This window comes from Cornus florida, unplaced genomic scaffold (assembly GCF_030987335.1).
Source record: "Cornus florida cultivar Cherokee Brave unplaced genomic scaffold, ASM3098733v1 CherokeeBrave_3.0.0_Hap2_Chr11, whole genome shotgun sequence".
Taxonomy (NCBI): domain Eukaryota; kingdom Viridiplantae; phylum Streptophyta; class Magnoliopsida; order Cornales; family Cornaceae; genus Cornus; species Cornus florida.
Window position 1 is genome coordinate 101,712,373 of NW_026775581.1, and position 16,740 is coordinate 101,729,112.

Below are 16,740 nucleotides of genomic sequence, written 5' to 3' on the forward strand. Positions count from 1 at the left end.
AACATAGTGGGGTCATCATACTTTAATGAAGAAAAAACAATTTTTATGACCATACCAAACTCTTAAAAGCCAACACAACATGCAAAGGCAGTGTTTATGGGTACAGAAATTGATTAATGTATACAAAAAACACACTGGCATCACAAGTTCTCAATTATTGTGGTCACAAAGCATGAAAAAAATTTAATATTATTTCAAAAACCCAAATTGGAATGGAAGTTACTATGTTGAACCCTATCAACAACCACACCACAAAATAAGTATCTTTACATGCAAAAATCATAATTATTGTTCAAACTTACATAATAAATAAATAAATAAATAAATAAACAAGGTTTGTTACATAAATCACTTACGATTTTGTTCTCTACTTCAACTTCAGAGTTCTTCAAGGAAATATTTCGATTACAACCCAATATTCCTTCAATGTTCAACACAAACCACCGTATAACCCTAGAAATCGAAGATCAGTGACGCAAACCCTAGAAATCAAAGATCAGTGACGTAAACCCTAATCGCCCCTCATCGCTTTCTAACTGCGTACACAAATGGAATGAGGAACACTTAACCAAATCTCGTCAAACAAGACTTTACAACTACTAAGGGTATAAACGACATTTTGCATTTTCATGTTTTTTTATTTTTTCTAAAATGATAATTATACGGGGCATATATGTAATTGCACTTATATATATATCATCGGAAAGAGGAATCCGGCGTCAAGGGGCAATATACTTCATTTCAGAACTACTATGACTGAGTTGCTCACTTTTTTATTTAAGAGGAATATTTAACTAGATGGAGTAAACCTAAGGGGGTATTTTACATTTTTGCCTTTTCATAATCTATCAACTTTTGATTCCATACTCTTACCCTCTTGTCATGAATATGAGATCACTATTTATCTTTTTCCTTTGAATTAGCCTATATATAATTTCTGCGTGCCCTAGAATTAATGTCATCCAGAATAAATACAAGAAAAAAGAAAAAGAAAAAAAGAAAAGGAAAATGAAATTTGATGTACTACGTAATTTTAATTAGTCAGGGGAAATTATACTCTTCCGGTTGTCCTACATTAATGCCTAACTGCACTTGCGCGCCATTTCCTCTCTCTCTCCTCTGCGGTATTTCCTCTTTCTCCTTCTATCTTTCTCCGTTTCTCTCTTAACAGAGGTACATACATACACTCAGGAAGAGAAAACCTAGAATCTGACATTACCCTCTTTTAGGCCCCATTAATGGACACCGACGTCGCCGAGGTGCCCGCCGACGATGGATCTACCGTCGCCGAACCTCCCTCTGATCCCTCTGCTGCCAAGAAATCCAAGCGATTCGAGATGAAAAAATGGAGTGCCGTCGCTCTGTGGTCTTGGGGTCCGTATATATATATATATATATATATATATATATATATATATTATTGTAATTATAGGAATATGTAACCATGCGTTCGTTTTTGTGTGTGAATAGTTTGAAATTTATTGTGTATTTTGTGATACATTGTGAATTGGAGTTGATTTGTGTATCGGTTGCTGCAGATATTGTTGTGGATAACTGTGCAATTTGTAGGAACCATATCATGGATCTCTGTAAGAGCTTTTGGTTGTGTTATTTTGTGTAGGTTGTTCTTCATTGTTATTGCATATGCTGTGTGATTTGAATGTGTGTTGATTTTGATTAGGCATTGAGTGCCAAGCTAATCAAGCTAGTGCGAGCAGCGAGGAGTGCACCGTTGCTTGGGGTACGTGCTCTCTTAAACCACAACCCTAATTAATCCAATTGAAACTTACGATTATGAAATTTATATAATATATTCAATAGATTTGTTTGATTTGTGAAACCTTACAGTCTCTTTCCAAATATTGCAATGATCATGGATAGGCTTGTTTCTAGCTGATCTTGTTACATTTGATTAAGGGGTCTTTTTGTGTTACCATAATTCCTTTTGTTATAAAATCAGAATAGTAACCGTTTTTCTTTTTCTTTTTCTTTTTCTTTTCCTTTTCTTGTTACATTTGATTAAGAGGTTCCTTTTAAGTTTTAACTAATGATTTTTTTTGTATATATATATATTTTATAAAAATCATACATAATTCATTGGTTTAACTAGTTGGTCCAAATGATGATATTAAGACTATAAAATAAGATTACATGCAGAAAACAAAAAAAATTCCAATGCTCATTGATATAATTATGTGGTAAGATGGAAATCATGGTCTGTGGCCTGACAAAGGACATTCCCCTGATTAGACCTTCATAGCATCGAAATATATGCAGAACTCTCATTTGGAATTAAGGGATTATATATGTGGCGTTGTTTATGTATATTGGCCCCACTGATTCAAGGACGAGTTCCAACTTTCAGTAGTTCAGGCTGTTCAGCTGCCTCATCTAGTTTGAACTTTGAAGCCCTGTGGTATAGTTGGGGGTGATATAATTTAGTTATGGAGTTTCGCATGTCTAACATATAAGTGCTGTCATGGCTACTACTACTTTTCCAATGTTCTACAATACTGTTAGTTAACCCATGTTCTATTTATGATATGGTTGGCTCCTAGGTCTTTCGTTTACAGTTAAGTTCATACTGATGTGGTTATGTGAATGACATTGCTGGATACGGCATAGTTATGGAGTTTGGCATGTCTAACATATAGGTGCTGTCATGGCTACTACTACTTTTCCAATGTTCTACAGTACTGTTAGTTCTCCGATGTTCTATTTATGATATGGTTGGCTCCTAGGTCTTTCGATTACAGTTAAGTTCATACTGATGTGGTTATGCGAATGACATTGCTGGTTACTGCATAGTATTTGTGTTCATTCAATTGATGTCTTTAACATTTGCAGTTTTGTTATCTTATTGGTTTGATTTTTTATTATGAATCAGGGTTGGACCCATAAACTTTTGTTTGGGGGGCCAAACTAGTTCTATCTACTTTAAAATTTAAAAGTTAGTTGTGAAGATTTTTTTATTAGTATTATATATGTATATTAACATGTGTATTAATATATTATAATGGGCTTTATTTTTCTATTCAGATTTGGGCTTATTCTTCCCAGTATTACGTGGATCACACACACACAAACATTTATTCTTCTTTCCTCTCAATTTTTGAAAATCCAAGCAAATCTTATAATGCATAATTTTTTTGCCCATTCCATAAAAGAATAATAGGACATGTAAGATATGCACGACATAACATTTGGTTCAGAATTCCAAAAACCAGGAGACTTATTCACTGTATTAATACTTCAAGTTTTTATTTATTGTCAGCAAGTGAAAGAATGGCATCTTGGGCTTTTGTTTCCTGTTGCAAGAGCGTGCATTCGATTAAACCTTGTCAATCTGATATTGGCCCTTAAGTTTACTTGGGTTTCAGAAAATTTGGGGACTTTTGTGATTGTTCACCTTATTCAACTGACTTGGTAGAAAGTTTTTTTGTGTTTTGGCTAGTCTACAAGTCATTCTGGTGACCTTCTATCGCTGTGAGTTTATAGTTGGTAGTTGTACCCGTGATGGTTGGTAACTCCATTAGGTTGCTATTGTTCATAATCATAAGGTTGAAAGCTATGATAATATTGTAACCACAATCACTGACGATGAATTGTTTCGCAAACCTTTTTTTTTTTTTTTTTCTTGATGGACTTGAGGGCCAATAGCATATCAGAATTGCTGCTTCTATTGACAGCAGTTCATCATGTCTTTAGTGTTTATACAGGACAGGGTGAAGTGGATTTTAACCTGTTCAGTGCAATCCTCAACCAAATAATCCAACTTTGTCTGAAAAACAGGGGACCAAAGTTGGAGTTGTACTTTGGGATGATCTTCTTCCTCTGTAATGTCCTCAATACATGAAATGAACCCATTTTCTTGTTAACTTTGATCTTAGGGTGTTTCTGTTGCATGGTTTGGTTCATAGTACTTTCTTCGTTTTCTGAATTATCTTTTATGGCTTAAATCAAGCTCATTTCTTATATCACAGGTGTGTGTAATCATGCCTTCCATTTCCATTGCATCAGCCGATGGCTCAAAACCCGTCAAGTGTGCCCACTAGGTATTGTATTACAGCAATCTTTTCATATCTTAATTGACAATGCACTGCATATCTAAATTCTATAACTTTCTAATGTGTCATCTTACTTCTGCAGATAACAGTGAGTGGGAATTTCAGAAGTATGGTCACTAGAGTTTGCATTAGGAAGCAGCAGTGGAGCAGTTCGAGACCTTGCATATTAATGGTACTTGAAGTGGGAGAGATTGCATGAAACTCTCTAGAGCCACTTGCTTCACTATTATGGTTAAATAAAGTGTATAAACTTTTTTGAATAAACAAAGATCAAGATCTCGAAATTTTGGATATATTAATATTCTTTCCTTCTACAGCATTCAAATGTCCAACTGTTTAAACAGCTCCAAACGATTTGGTATCAGAACAGGTATTATTTTTATATCAATATCATCGGCACCTCCCTTCAGAATGAGAGGGAATGGAGGGGTTCAAACAAGTCCATGTATTGTAATTATCAGATGGTGGTAAGGTTGAGTTTATGATATTGTTAAGGATTGACTCTTCTAAAAGCTTCATCTGTTAGAGACCGTGTGAAACTAATATTGATATAAAGTTATAAACGACACTATTTACATAAAATAATCTCTCAGTTTCAAGCAACTTACATCACACTAGTGGCCCAACATACAAAATAAAATTTTAGCGCAAGACATTAGAAGTCTATTCTTCACAGCCTTCTATCAACAATAACAATTATGGGACGACTGGTTTTGAATAAAATAGAACAAATACAGTTCTGAAAATCTTCTCTGAGCAAATTAATCGACTAGAAATTTGCATTGAGAGCCTTTATACCGAGATCCATTTCATTATATATATATTTTTCTGAAGTGGAATTTCAAATTTTGGGATCATGTAATGCAAAAATAGTATATCATTAAACATTCAAAGTTCATATCTACAACTCAAGAGAAAAACGAAGTTCACATCTTTCAAGTTCATATCTACAACTCAAGAGAAAAACAAAGTTGACATCTTTTCATAGTGATGATATAAAGCATAATCCCAAATCCACTGCTACCAACCATGTCTCAATCCTCATATGCTTCCGAACACAACAATTACTCGTGCAAATGTAATGCAACCCCAAGCCCATGGGCCCCCAACCCATAGACTCATCTTGAAACAACAGAGCCGCACGCCTCGTAATGTGGGCTTCTCACATGATGGGTCCCAGAACCATGGGCCCCCAACCCATAGGTACTCATATTGAAACCACAGAGCCCTGACGCCACGTAATGGCAATTGGGCTTCTCACATGATGTGTCCCATCAGTCCACTCAATTGACCCAAATCCCTTGGAAGCAACAACACTCAACTGGCTAGAAGAAACTGCAACACTAGTAAATGTGATCTCATAAGACAGCGTTTGATTCTCTGCACTAAACATAAGCTTACTTGGTGTGACGCTGATCTCAACGGACGGTGGCGATTTCACAATCAAAGCATAACCCACGTTAACTGAAGGCCCCACGTTTTTTACCACCCTCTTATATTTAACTACTTTTTTGTTGGAATCAAACACTACCGAGAAAGATGGATAGTTCAGATCGCCGGGTGTAGCGAGGCTCTGTGCACGGCAATCCACAGTAGCAGGCCCTCTCACAAAAACACCTATCCGATCGGAATCATATCCAATGGCACAGAGGAAGGCCACGTAGTCACTAACTTCCATATCGTACACCAATCCAGGATCAAGGGCTCCATTGGGATCCACGTGTCCTGCTCCGTGAATGAACGGTGATGATTCTTCTCCAGTGGCAAGGTCCGTAATATTTCTACCAGAGTTGTCCACATTATAAGCTGTTGTCATGAGAGCTGATTTGATCATCGCTGGGCTCCACTTGGGATAAACTTTTCGAAGCAAAGCAGCCAATCCGCTCACATGAGGACATGACATGGACGTACCTGAAATTATATTAAAATCCACACGTCTCGGGTCAATTTCCAGATCGGTCGGGCCGGTGAACCCGGTCCAACCAGCCAAGATATTCACTCCGGGTGCAATCACATCCGGTTTCAGAATCTCCGCCGTGAGATGGTTTGGACCGCGGCTCGAGAACGCTGCCACCTTCGGAGCCGGCGGCGAAGTTCCGATTACCGTGCCTCGGAAGACGATCGTCGCCGTCGGTGACGGATCGGAGCTGACGTACTCTCTGATCTTATCGGCGGCAGTTGAACCTACCATCGTTGCGGGAATTAGATGCGAATCGGCGATGAGCTCTTCACCACTCTCAGCCGTGTTCGCCATTATCATTCCGACACCGCCGGCAAGTTTCACGGCGCTTCCCTTCGCTACTCTCGCATTGCCTCCACGATCGCAGACAACGATCTTACCGGTGACTTTTGAAGAATTAAGTCTTCCTTCGTAACAGTATCTGTTTCCACAATCTCCGGCGTAAACCAACGGAATCTTCGAGTTACCGAGCAGATCACCGGAGTATAAGGACACGCCGCCAAAGGTACTATCGTCGCCTAGTACAACATCCGCTGGAAATTCTCGATCGATCGTCGAAGCACCTACAGTGAGGATCCACGGAGCGATGTTCACGGCTGTGTACGGATCCGGACCGGAGTTTCCGGCGGAGCATGAGACGAGAACGCCGTGTTGTGCAGCTCCAAACGATCCGATCGCGATGGAATCGTGATCGTACTGTGGAGCATATCCACTGGCTCCCACAGAGAGAGAAATGACGTGAACACCGTCGGCAATCGCCTGATCCATCGCAGCGAGAATATCCGAATCGTAGCAACCTGAGCCCCAACAGATCTTGTAAACAGCAATTCTCGCCTTGATCGCCATTCCTCTCGCTTCTCCTCGCGCGTACTGAAAGAAACTAGCATTTGCAACCACAGATCCAGCCGCTGTTGAAGATGTATGTGTTCCATGACCTTCTGTATCTCTCGGAGATTTTGATTCTACGGATTCATCCATAGGCCTTCCAAGTCCTGCTTCATAGCCTTTATAGAACGCTCTGGCACCTATGATTTTCCGATTACACGCCGAAGAAGGGAAATCCGGTGAGCTCTCGCAAGTGCCTTTCCAATTGGAGGGAATCGGGGAGAGGCCTTCGTCGGAAAAGCTTGGCCTTTCCGGCCAAATCCCGGTGTCTAGAACTCCAACGATCACGTCGTCGGCGTAATCGGAGTTAGGCCAGAGGCCGGACACATCGGTGAGGCCGAGGAATTGAGGAGTGCGAGTGGTGTGGATCTGGCGGACGCGGTCGGGGAGGATGGAGAGTACGCCGGGGATGCGGCGGAGCTCCGCCGCCTGAGAAGCGGTGAGGCGGGCGGAGAAGCCGTTGACGGCGGTGTCATATGTGTATAAGAGCTTGGAGGGGTGGTGAGAGGAAGAGGAAAGTGATCGGAGGATGGAGGAGTACCAGTGATGATGGGTGGTGAATGTCTTGGGCTTGTGTGATCTGGACACGTGGATTATGAAGGTCTCTGGAAGGTCTGATGAATCAGCTGGGTTTGAGAATGTTGCAGAGACAAGAGACAGGAAGAAGACGAGGACCAAGGAGAGAGAGGAAAGAATGGAGATTGAATTTTCCTTCTTCATTTTGCTATGAAATTGGGGGAAAAACTGAATGATGTCTGAATAATAAAGAGAAAAAGGCTAAAGAAAGGTTGGGGACCGTAAGAGACCACGTGCGGGTTTATGGTTGGATGAGATTTGCTATCTATTTGCATAAATAAAATAAAATAAAAAGTCTTTTTTCATGCTTTTTGTTTTGTAAAGAAGCGAAACTAGCAAACGGTGGAAATTAAATCTCTCTTGTGAAGATTGTTTGATTCATCATAAGTAGGTGCAACCGTGCAAGTAGTGACAAAAAAGTTTCAATGAGGAAGGTAGTACGTGAGGATATCGGAGCGGAACCTTGGGTTCATATATATACATTGACGAGTTTTTATATGCAAAGGACAAGAACTGTAATTACAATAGTGTGCTAGGTTTCAATAATATATACAGGACATTTTTATTATTATTATTAATATATTATTTTTTTTTAACAAAATTAAAAATTAAATTATTAAATACATAAAGTTGAAATTTGATATTTTAAAATTTATTTCTAATTCATTGGATCATTGAGACATCTGCATCCACACGGACATGATACTTTTAGAATCACGTTAAATATATATAACTTTTTAAAATTTTAAAAAATGAGCAAAGTAGATCTTATAATATTAATATTATATACATTTTTAGGCTATAAAATTTTAAAAATATCTATGTTTTTGGATAATGCCTTTTTATATATATATACACACACACACCCTTAACCGAAAAAAGAAACACTTTTGTCATTTCATATTTAATTAATTTTTTTACTTATTTTTTATTTTAATTTAAAGGGACACTTTAAGCTTTCAACAGTCAAGTTATTGTATACCATATGGGTATTTTTTGCTAGTCAAGTCAAGAAAAGAAAGTGCAATGTGGAAATCCCCCCAGCCTTCTGTTACCCAACTCCAATCTTTGCCTAGAATTCCATAGATCTATTTATATATCTATTGGGTGATAGAATTATAAATCTTAATTTATTTTTAATTTATATACTAAGAGTTTATTTGAAATAATTTAGAAAATAAAATTATGTTATTATTGTAATAATTTTTATATCATATATATCATTATTCCACTACTCTGTTGTAATAATGTTTTTTATTTTAAATGAATAGGTATCAATTTATCATATGCTTGCTTATAATTATATGTTGAGTATCATGAAATGTGTTCATATTATTTTTAAAATTGTTGGGTAGACTTGTGTTAAAAATGTCAGAAAGTATCGGTCATAGTGTGTTTGAGAAGTGTCGATGAAGTGCAGACAAAATATCAAAAATAATAATTTTATTTGTGAATACATATAACGTGAAGGGTTGGCCACCTGTGACATTGGACACGAATACGGCTCTTCGTAGAAGTAAGCTGCACTTTCTATCCCTTAATCCATGGACCCAAACCATGAAACATACCCGTTCTCATGGACTAAGTTGATTAGAAGGCACATTTCTTGGGTTGCTTATTTGGGAAGCAGGCAGGGTTTTTATTTGCTTATTTGTCAGTATCTGTTTAAATAATTTTGTTACATTTGTCCCATCAAATTCCATTGTCACATAGCTTGGCAAATAAACAAACAATCCTGTTACAATCAAGGTTCAAGAGGTGTTTTAAATTATGTAAGAAGATTATGGATGGGTGAGAAACTATTCGATTTGTGGTATATATATATATATATATAAAAATATTTAGTGATATTTTAGTAAGAGATCAAGTTGGAGAACTAAAATCATTCTAGTGAAATATAATAGTTCAGACATTTTAATGTGATGGATCAAGTTGGAGACCAATAGCCATAATGTAGAACAGAGGATGATAGATATCTTGCAGACTCGAAAAGTTGTGTTGAATGCAGGCCCAAAAATTTGAGGAAGAGAATAATGCCCAAAAACTAGTAACCATTTTATATAACCATATATATATATATATATATATATATATTGTAACAGATTGTTGTTGTCACCATACTTCGCGCCTTCAATTGTTAGATTGATCATAATATGTTTAATAAAAGCATATATATATATTCACTCTTAAGAGTGCCTGATTGTTTTGACTCTTGCCTGCCAAATCTGCTCTCTCTTTCTCTTGAAGTGTTATTGTGACTTTTAACGCTTTGATAACTTAGCAATTTTTCAAATCATAAAACAAAAGGTGAGAAGGTTTCAATGTAAAATTCTTCATTTGAAAACAGGCATTTCATTTTATATAATCATCTCAAGAAAGAATGTTTTAAATTTAATTTAAAAGAAAACTTGGAATGATCATATCCATTTATAAACTGAAATACTACTCAAAAGGTGTATTATTGCAATATAAACTGAGATACACACAACCTTTCAAAAACAAAAAAATATTGAGAAACACCCAAACATGCCATACAACACGTTTTATCTCCAAGTCGCCCATACAAGCAGCTAAAGTTAAATGATAAGATTAATGATAAAAAGTATATGTAACTTATATATTTTTTATTGTCTCTCTTCCTCCAACTCCAAAACAACCTGATTTGGAAGACAAGGGGTAGTGGATCTTCTTAGCAGCTTGGCTGACAGAGACTTATAAAATTACTTAGAAAGTTAAATAATTAACCATTCTAAATAAACAAAATCTTAGCAACCCTAAGAAGCAACTAGGCTCACCATCACCAATGATTTAAATGGCTTGTTTTCCTTGTTTTCCTAGAAAAGTTGCTTACCTAACCTAGTAATATATGTAATAATGTATTTGTATGTGTGTGTATATATATATATCTAGAGAGAGAGAGAGAGAGATAGAGAAAGAGAGTAATATCCATTTTGGCTTGTTGCCAACATCAATAAAAAAACACAAACAGCACCATGATTAACCATGTTGTCATTTTCTCGGAGAATTGAGAATGACCACCATTAGCTTATGACTGTTGATGACTGCGTGTATATTTTACAAGACCATATGTTTTCAGTTGTGGGCCTATGACTATATATTCTCGGAATCTGAAGTAGTTCAGGCCACAAGTTCAGGCCCAATATGGCCAAACGAGTGAAGAAGCTTAATTACAAAAGAAGCTACAATTGGATTGGACGAGTCCAGAAGAAAAACAATGAAGTGGGGCTGGGTAGGGTAGGACCCACATACTGGATTCTTTATAATTCAATTGATGTGTAAGTAGATGAGCCAAGCAAAAGCCTGCCCCACTCAGTGTTTGAAACCTCTGATGCAGGAAGCTTCTTTTTGGCAGAGCTTCAATACATTCAACTGTGCTCTTCTTATGCTTACAGGGTTTGTTACAACTCAGAACCATCGTGCTGCATTGTTTGTACTTAGATCACACACACATTTATTCTGCAATGAACCCTACCTTTATCCTCATCCAAAAAGGAGGAGAAAAAATTATCAACACTTTGTACGCATCCAAAGTGGAAGAATCAAAATATTTCAAACTTTTTTGGTTGCATTATCCAATAGTACCATTACACTAATTTTATTTTGTTTTGGTTCTTAGTCTTCGGTATTTTTTTATGCAAAAAAATAAAAAAATAAAAAAGATTGATGTCAAATTTATGTCATTCATGGTAATGAAATTTCAAAGTTATGTCATGAAGTTGACAATAAAAAATGAATTCGGCTTGAAGGAAAAAACCTTTATTTTACCCATTCAGGTCAGTCCTAAATATATCACATTATGAATACGTTTCTCATTAATTATTCAATGAAAGAAAAATAAATAATTGTATGCCCTATTCCTCAATAATCAATGTTTGGACATTTAGGCTTCCATCACTAATATTAAAAGACAACTAAAAGTCTGGAATCCAACCAAGTGCAGAAAAAATATATATGTTTTATTCTTTTAGAAGCCACTTGACAAATCTATCCTGTATTGTATGTAGAGAATCTAAAAAGAGAACATTTGAGATACCCAAACCAGACTTAAAATTTGAGGAATAAATTTATATAAAATATGCCAACTTACACACAAATCACATGACAACTCCACAACAATTCATCCAAAATTTATGTCAATTCAAAATCTACTTTTCCATAAATCTTTGCTTTAATAAAGCAAAAACCCTTAAAAGTAAATTTATTTTTAATTTTTTTCCTTCCTGACAAAATAAACAAACCCTATTTAGTTTTCAATGGCCTCTTTGATCTTAAATTGGATTTCTCATTCCAGTCATTATATGTATATAATAGTAATATATCTTAAAAGAATGTATGCAAATATTAACATAAAAAAAAATATATATATATTGGAAAAAACCGAAATATAAAGGAAAATTGTTCTGTACACTTGAGAAACTTAAGTTAAGTTAAGCATCTAAAGTTTTTATTCCTAATTTTTTGTTCCTGCAATTGAATTGAAGAAACAGAAACTGTTCTATCTCTATTTCCTACTTTTCAATCCTTACCTTCATTCTTCTCATGACGCGAGGATGAATTCACCAGAGTAGGAAAACAACTTTCCGATCGAGAAAGAACAGCACGACGATTCATCGGACTGCTCGGCAAAGACCTGATTGATCTCGGAGAATCAAGACTTCGCCTGAGCAAATGCTTAATGGCAGAGATCAAATGAACCGTCGGATTCGAAGGCGGTTCCAACTTCTTGCAGAAGTTCATGTGCTGAGTTACGGCCTCTTCGGTGCTGATCAAACTCTCGCATCTAACGATTTCGTCTTTCACCGCCTCCGAGCACAGTCCGCAGATCCATTTGCCATGGTATCGCTCCCGAACTCGGTCTATGTACGCCAGAGTACACTCCTCCGTCAATCCGCAACAGTCGCATCTCGCCGACTCCACTTCGGTTTGAGTCGTCGCCGCCTTCGACGCCACAGGTTGGGATTCTGTCGCAGATATCACCATTGAATCGCTACAAACCGTTGCAGACATCGCCAAAAACCTACAAAATTCATTAAAGCTCAATGAAACAGAATTGTTATAAAACTCATTTGCGATTTCTAAACAGAACATCAAATCAAACAAACCAAAATTATGATCAAAAGTAAAACAGATTCATTATAATTACCAGAATGCTTCGGTATGTTCTCTGTATCTCTTCGGTTCTGCAACTTTGAATATATAAAATCTACTACTTATCTCTCTTTTTCCCACTCTCCTTCTTCAACCTCTGCTTCTTCAGGAATGAAAAATTTAAAAATCAGAGACATTTTACAGAAAAGACTTTTTTTTTTTTTTTCAAACACTCTTTTAAATATCAAAATCAGTGAAGTTTATACTATGCTTTACAGAGAGAAACAGTATTGTTTCTATTCAGAAACACAAAAACAGAGATAGCTTTTTGATTCTCCTCCACAAATTATACACTCGTTTAGCATAGACTTCTAGAGAGAGAAAATATAGAGAGAGAGGGGAGGGTTTAGGGGGAGGTGAGAGAATGAGGTGCTCCGTTTTTGTAAGGAAGAGCAGAGGCGAAGAGGATGGCTCTAATGATTGGCGATTTGAAGAGTGGAACTGTGACATGGTCCACGTCAGCAATCAGAGCTGGCATTCAATCTCGACCGTTGATGGCGGGATTGCCAGTTGTGCTTATCCTGTCCCCAGAAGAAGACTTGTATGTAAATGTGTTGTTTGGAAGCTTTTCTTTTTGTCCTTTTGTGTCATTAACAACCAATTGTAGAGTTCCATGTGTAATCCACCGACGTGCACGTCCAATACTCCAGCTCAACATTTCTTCTAATTTGAAGTTACTGCTCGTACTATTCTACTTAATTGACCAGTTAATTGTGGTAAGTAAATAAATTAGCACTAATCACGGTTACGTACTTCATCAACCAATGTGGAATGAGATGACAAGAGAGAATCCAAAAGATTTTGATACTACATATAATGAATTATGAAAGAAAATCATTAATGCTACATTTGTTTGGAATAAAAATTAGTGGTTTGAATTGTTTTTTTAAATATACTTACATATCTACTTACTCTTTTTAGAGACTTAAGCCTTTAATTTTTTTACTTTAGAAGAAAAGAAAATATCGGTAGACCACACCACATTTGGTGAATTAGTGGTTTAAATTTAAATTTCAAAAAAAATTAATTAAAGTTTTTTAATTTAAAATTTAAAGCACCGAATGCTCTGAAAATTTAATTCAAACAATACATAACTAATTTAAGAAATTAGAATCCTTTTTGATACATTTTGTTTGTTGTATTATTTTACGTACAAATTTTTATGACATTGTATTTGTTAAATTAAATCAGGATTCGCTAGTGTGCGGAGGACTGCATTAAAATGTTTTGATGTTCAAGATATATCAAATCTTAACAGGATTTTAAGAACTAACATTGTTTTTAATATACAAAAAAATAAAGAAATCCTTTCAAATGGAATTGAATTGTGGGTAAATTTTAGGCTCCGTTTGTTTCGACGTAAAATATTCTTTTATTTTTCTTTGTCGATATTCGGCAAAGTTCTATATTAAGGTTAAGGACGGAACATGTAAAATAACTTGTTGAAAATTGATAGATAAATTATTTTTATTAAATTTTAATATATATATATATATATTTTTTTTTCTAAATATTTACAATAATCAAATACAAAAAATAAAAAAATATTTTTAAAAAATATTTTCCGTCCAAATAATCAGAGCCTTAGTTTTATTTTGGTTTGATATGGTTTGGTCAAGGTGAAATATGGATTCTGTACTGTAATTTAGCCACTTTCTAAAGTAAATCGATCTCCAACAAGGAATATAACCCACCACTTATGTGTAGTAAAGTAGCAGCTGATTAGTAATTTGACTGCCAATCACATTCATATATGGTCACTATCTAATAATGGTGATGGGCCAAGCACCACAGAGAGAGCAATTATTGCACAGAGTATGTGAAAGGGACCCCCACTATTGAAACCTTCATTAATAGATTTACATGACACGTAACCTAGGCTATGTGGCATCATTGCCATTATTTTATCACAAAAAGGCAATCTTCAATGTGGGGTCCTTTAGTAGGCCTAGGCATGTTCATATGACCAAATTAATTACATCCCAAACTCATGGATTTTTCACTTTCTCATACGCTAGTTATCCGAGGAACTAAAAACAAAGTCTAGGTCAAATTTTAAATAGAAATTAAAATAGTGTCTTCATGTAATGATAAAATTGCGTATTATTTGACTTGAGAGGTTTGTATTAAGTTAACCAAAATTCATCTTCACCCATATACAACCAAAATATATGACATTTGAAAACAATAATACACTTCTATTCATGCAATAAACCAGTGCTAGGCACATCTACTGCCAAACACGCCTCGTTTAGGTAGTATTCATCAAATTTGCAAGTATTGCGCGTAGGACGTGAGTGTTAGTTTCATAGTCAACGCAAACTTGATTGGCTAAAAAAGGTTATCATTAAGTATGGGTTTCTATTAATGGAATATGCTAAAATATCTCTAATTACTAATTATCTTGAGTGTGTAGAAGGATGATGGTGATAAGTCCCCTCTTAATCTTGGATCTAATAAAAATCTAACAATAATGGAAAATGTTAAAATGTCAAGCGCAAAGTGACAAGGACTAAATTTCAATTAAAGTTAAACACTTAAGTCATACAATTTTTTTTTTTTTTTTTTTTTTTTTTTCGAAGCTTTCACTTGGCGATCTCGTATTTTGTCTCTCCCTCTCACCTTCAGTGATGTAAGTTGGACCGAGTACAAATATAATAATCATTAATTATTTTAAAAGCAGTGATTACTCTAAACTCAACCCTTAATTTTAGAAAAACGCTATACTTCACTAATTTTAATTTATGATTTTATCTTAAATTAGAAGACTGCTTAGTTATCAACTTATTTGACTGCTTTATATATTTTAAAAGTAATTTTTTTAATATAGAAAAAATCTTAATATAGAAAAGAGAAAAAAATTAGTAAAACTTATTATTATAGACTCCAAACCCTAAAACTTATGAATATAACTTAATAACTTGAATTCAATCTTGTCCGTATATATTTTATTTTGGGAGACTCTTTTTATTAAATCTTCAAATAATTAAACTAAAAGTTACAGTTTTTTTTTATCATGAATGAATGAGTGATCTCTTTACGATGAATAAGAACCCTAATTTACATAATTAACTTAAAAAATTTTATAATTATATTTTGATTTGGTATTTTCTAATTATGATTAAAAATTTTATAATTATATTTTGATTTGGTATTTTCTAATTATGATTAAGTTTTAGAGATATACTCAACAAATTAAGGTTCCTATTTATCAAAAAGAGATCAATTAATTCATAGCAAAAATTTGTAACTTCTAGTTTTAATTATTTAAAGATTTAATAAAAAGAGTTCCCCAAAGGAAGATATATAATTGAATTCAAATTATTAATTTATATCAAGATTTGGATTCAATAATTATAACTTTTACTATTTTTTTTCTCTCATTTCTATATTAAGATCTTTCCTATATTAAAAAATTACTTTTAAAACACACAAAATAGTCCAAAAATAAAAAAATAAAATAAAAAAAAAAGAAAAAGAAAAATTAAGCAACCATGTAGTTTAAGATAAAATCACAAATTAAAATTCATGAAATATAGCATTTTCCTAAATTTATATGTTAATGTATTTAAATTCTTATCCCCTTATCTATGGATGGCAATTTGACCCGCCCCGCGGTTACCCACCCCACCCAGTCCCTTTTTTTGCGATTTTGGAGGACCGTTTTACTTATTTGGGCGGGGATGGTTTGATGTAATTAAAACCTGCACGGGTTTGGTGTGGGGGCAGGGAAGGTCGCCCCACACCGCCCTGCCCCTTTTAGATAGATAAATTACTTAAGTACCCTTATTTCATTAGTATATATATTTTTCGCTATATATTAAATATCCTATATAAAAATATTAATGTAACAAATGAATTTGATTAAAAGGAAAATTGTAATAATGAAAAATTGAAGATGAGGAAAAAAAGAAGAAGAACAAATCTATTTTAGCAATAAATAAATTATGGTCTTAAACGGAACAGGGCAGGTACTCGCAGGGTAAAAATGTTAAACTGTTACGGGAATGAGGTGAAAAGTTCTTCCGTTTTTGCGATTTTGGGCAGGAACAAGGGTAGAGTTTTTAAAAGGTTACAGAGGTG

At 35.0% G+C, this 16,740-nt stretch overlaps 3 protein-coding genes across 3 annotated transcripts; 1 reads left to right on the forward strand and 2 right to left on the reverse strand.

Moving 5' to 3' along the window:
* The first annotated feature begins 913 nt into the window (after nt 1–913).
* LOC132286648 (RING-box protein 1a-like) lies at nt 914–4,358 on the forward strand. The gene is made up of 5 exons (XM_059789005.1): nt 914–1,374; nt 1,539–1,589; nt 1,682–1,741; nt 3,984–4,055; nt 4,150–4,358. Exons 1-5 carry the CDS (start codon nt 1,239–1,241, stop codon nt 4,185–4,187), a joined length of 357 nt encoding a protein of 118 aa, XP_059644988.1. The 5' UTR covers nt 914–1,238; the 3' UTR covers nt 4,188–4,358.
* Nucleotides 4,359–4,926: 568 nt separating this feature from the next.
* Nucleotides 4,927–7,673, reverse strand: LOC132282492 (subtilisin-like protease SBT1.4). The gene has a single exon (XM_059784198.1). It carries the CDS (start codon nt 7,630–7,632, stop codon nt 5,275–5,277), a length of 2,358 nt encoding a protein of 785 aa, XP_059640181.1. The 5' UTR covers nt 7,633–7,673; the 3' UTR covers nt 4,927–5,274.
* A 4,177-nt stretch (nt 7,674–11,850) lies between these two features.
* On the reverse strand, nt 11,851–13,054 carry LOC132284761 (uncharacterized). Its single transcript, XM_059786888.1, has 2 exons — nt 12,653–13,054; nt 11,851–12,526 (listed from the first exon to the last, which is right to left on the reverse strand). The coding sequence occupies exon 2, from the start codon at nt 12,514–12,516 to the stop codon at nt 12,025–12,027; it is 492 nt and encodes a 163-aa protein (XP_059642871.1). The 5' UTR covers nt 12,517–12,526; nt 12,653–13,054; the 3' UTR covers nt 11,851–12,024.
* Nucleotides 13,055–16,740: the final 3,686 nt, after the last annotated feature.

What these genes read in the sequence shown, in the direction of transcription:
- LOC132286648 (XM_059789005.1), top strand. Translation starts at nt 1,239, where the DNA reads ATGGACACCGACGTCGCCGAGGTGCCCGCCGACGATGGATCTACCGTC. An exon ending in CGTCGCTCTGTGGTCTTGGG is followed by an intron (nt 1,375 to 1,538) that starts GTCCGTATATAT and finishes CGGTTGCTGCAG; the next exon opens with ATATTGTTGTGGATAACTGT. An exon ending in GGAGTGCACCGTTGCTTGGG is followed by an intron (nt 1,742 to 3,983) that starts GTACGTGCTCTC and finishes CTTATATCACAG; the next exon opens with GTGTGTGTAATCATGCCTTC.
- LOC132282492 (XM_059784198.1), bottom strand. Translation starts at nt 7,632, where the DNA reads ATGAAGAAGGAAAATTCAATCTCCATTCTTTCCTCTCTCTCCTTGGTC.
- LOC132284761 (XM_059786888.1), bottom strand. Translation starts at nt 12,516, where the DNA reads ATGTCTGCAACGGTTTGTAGCGATTCAATGGTGATATCTGCGACAGAA.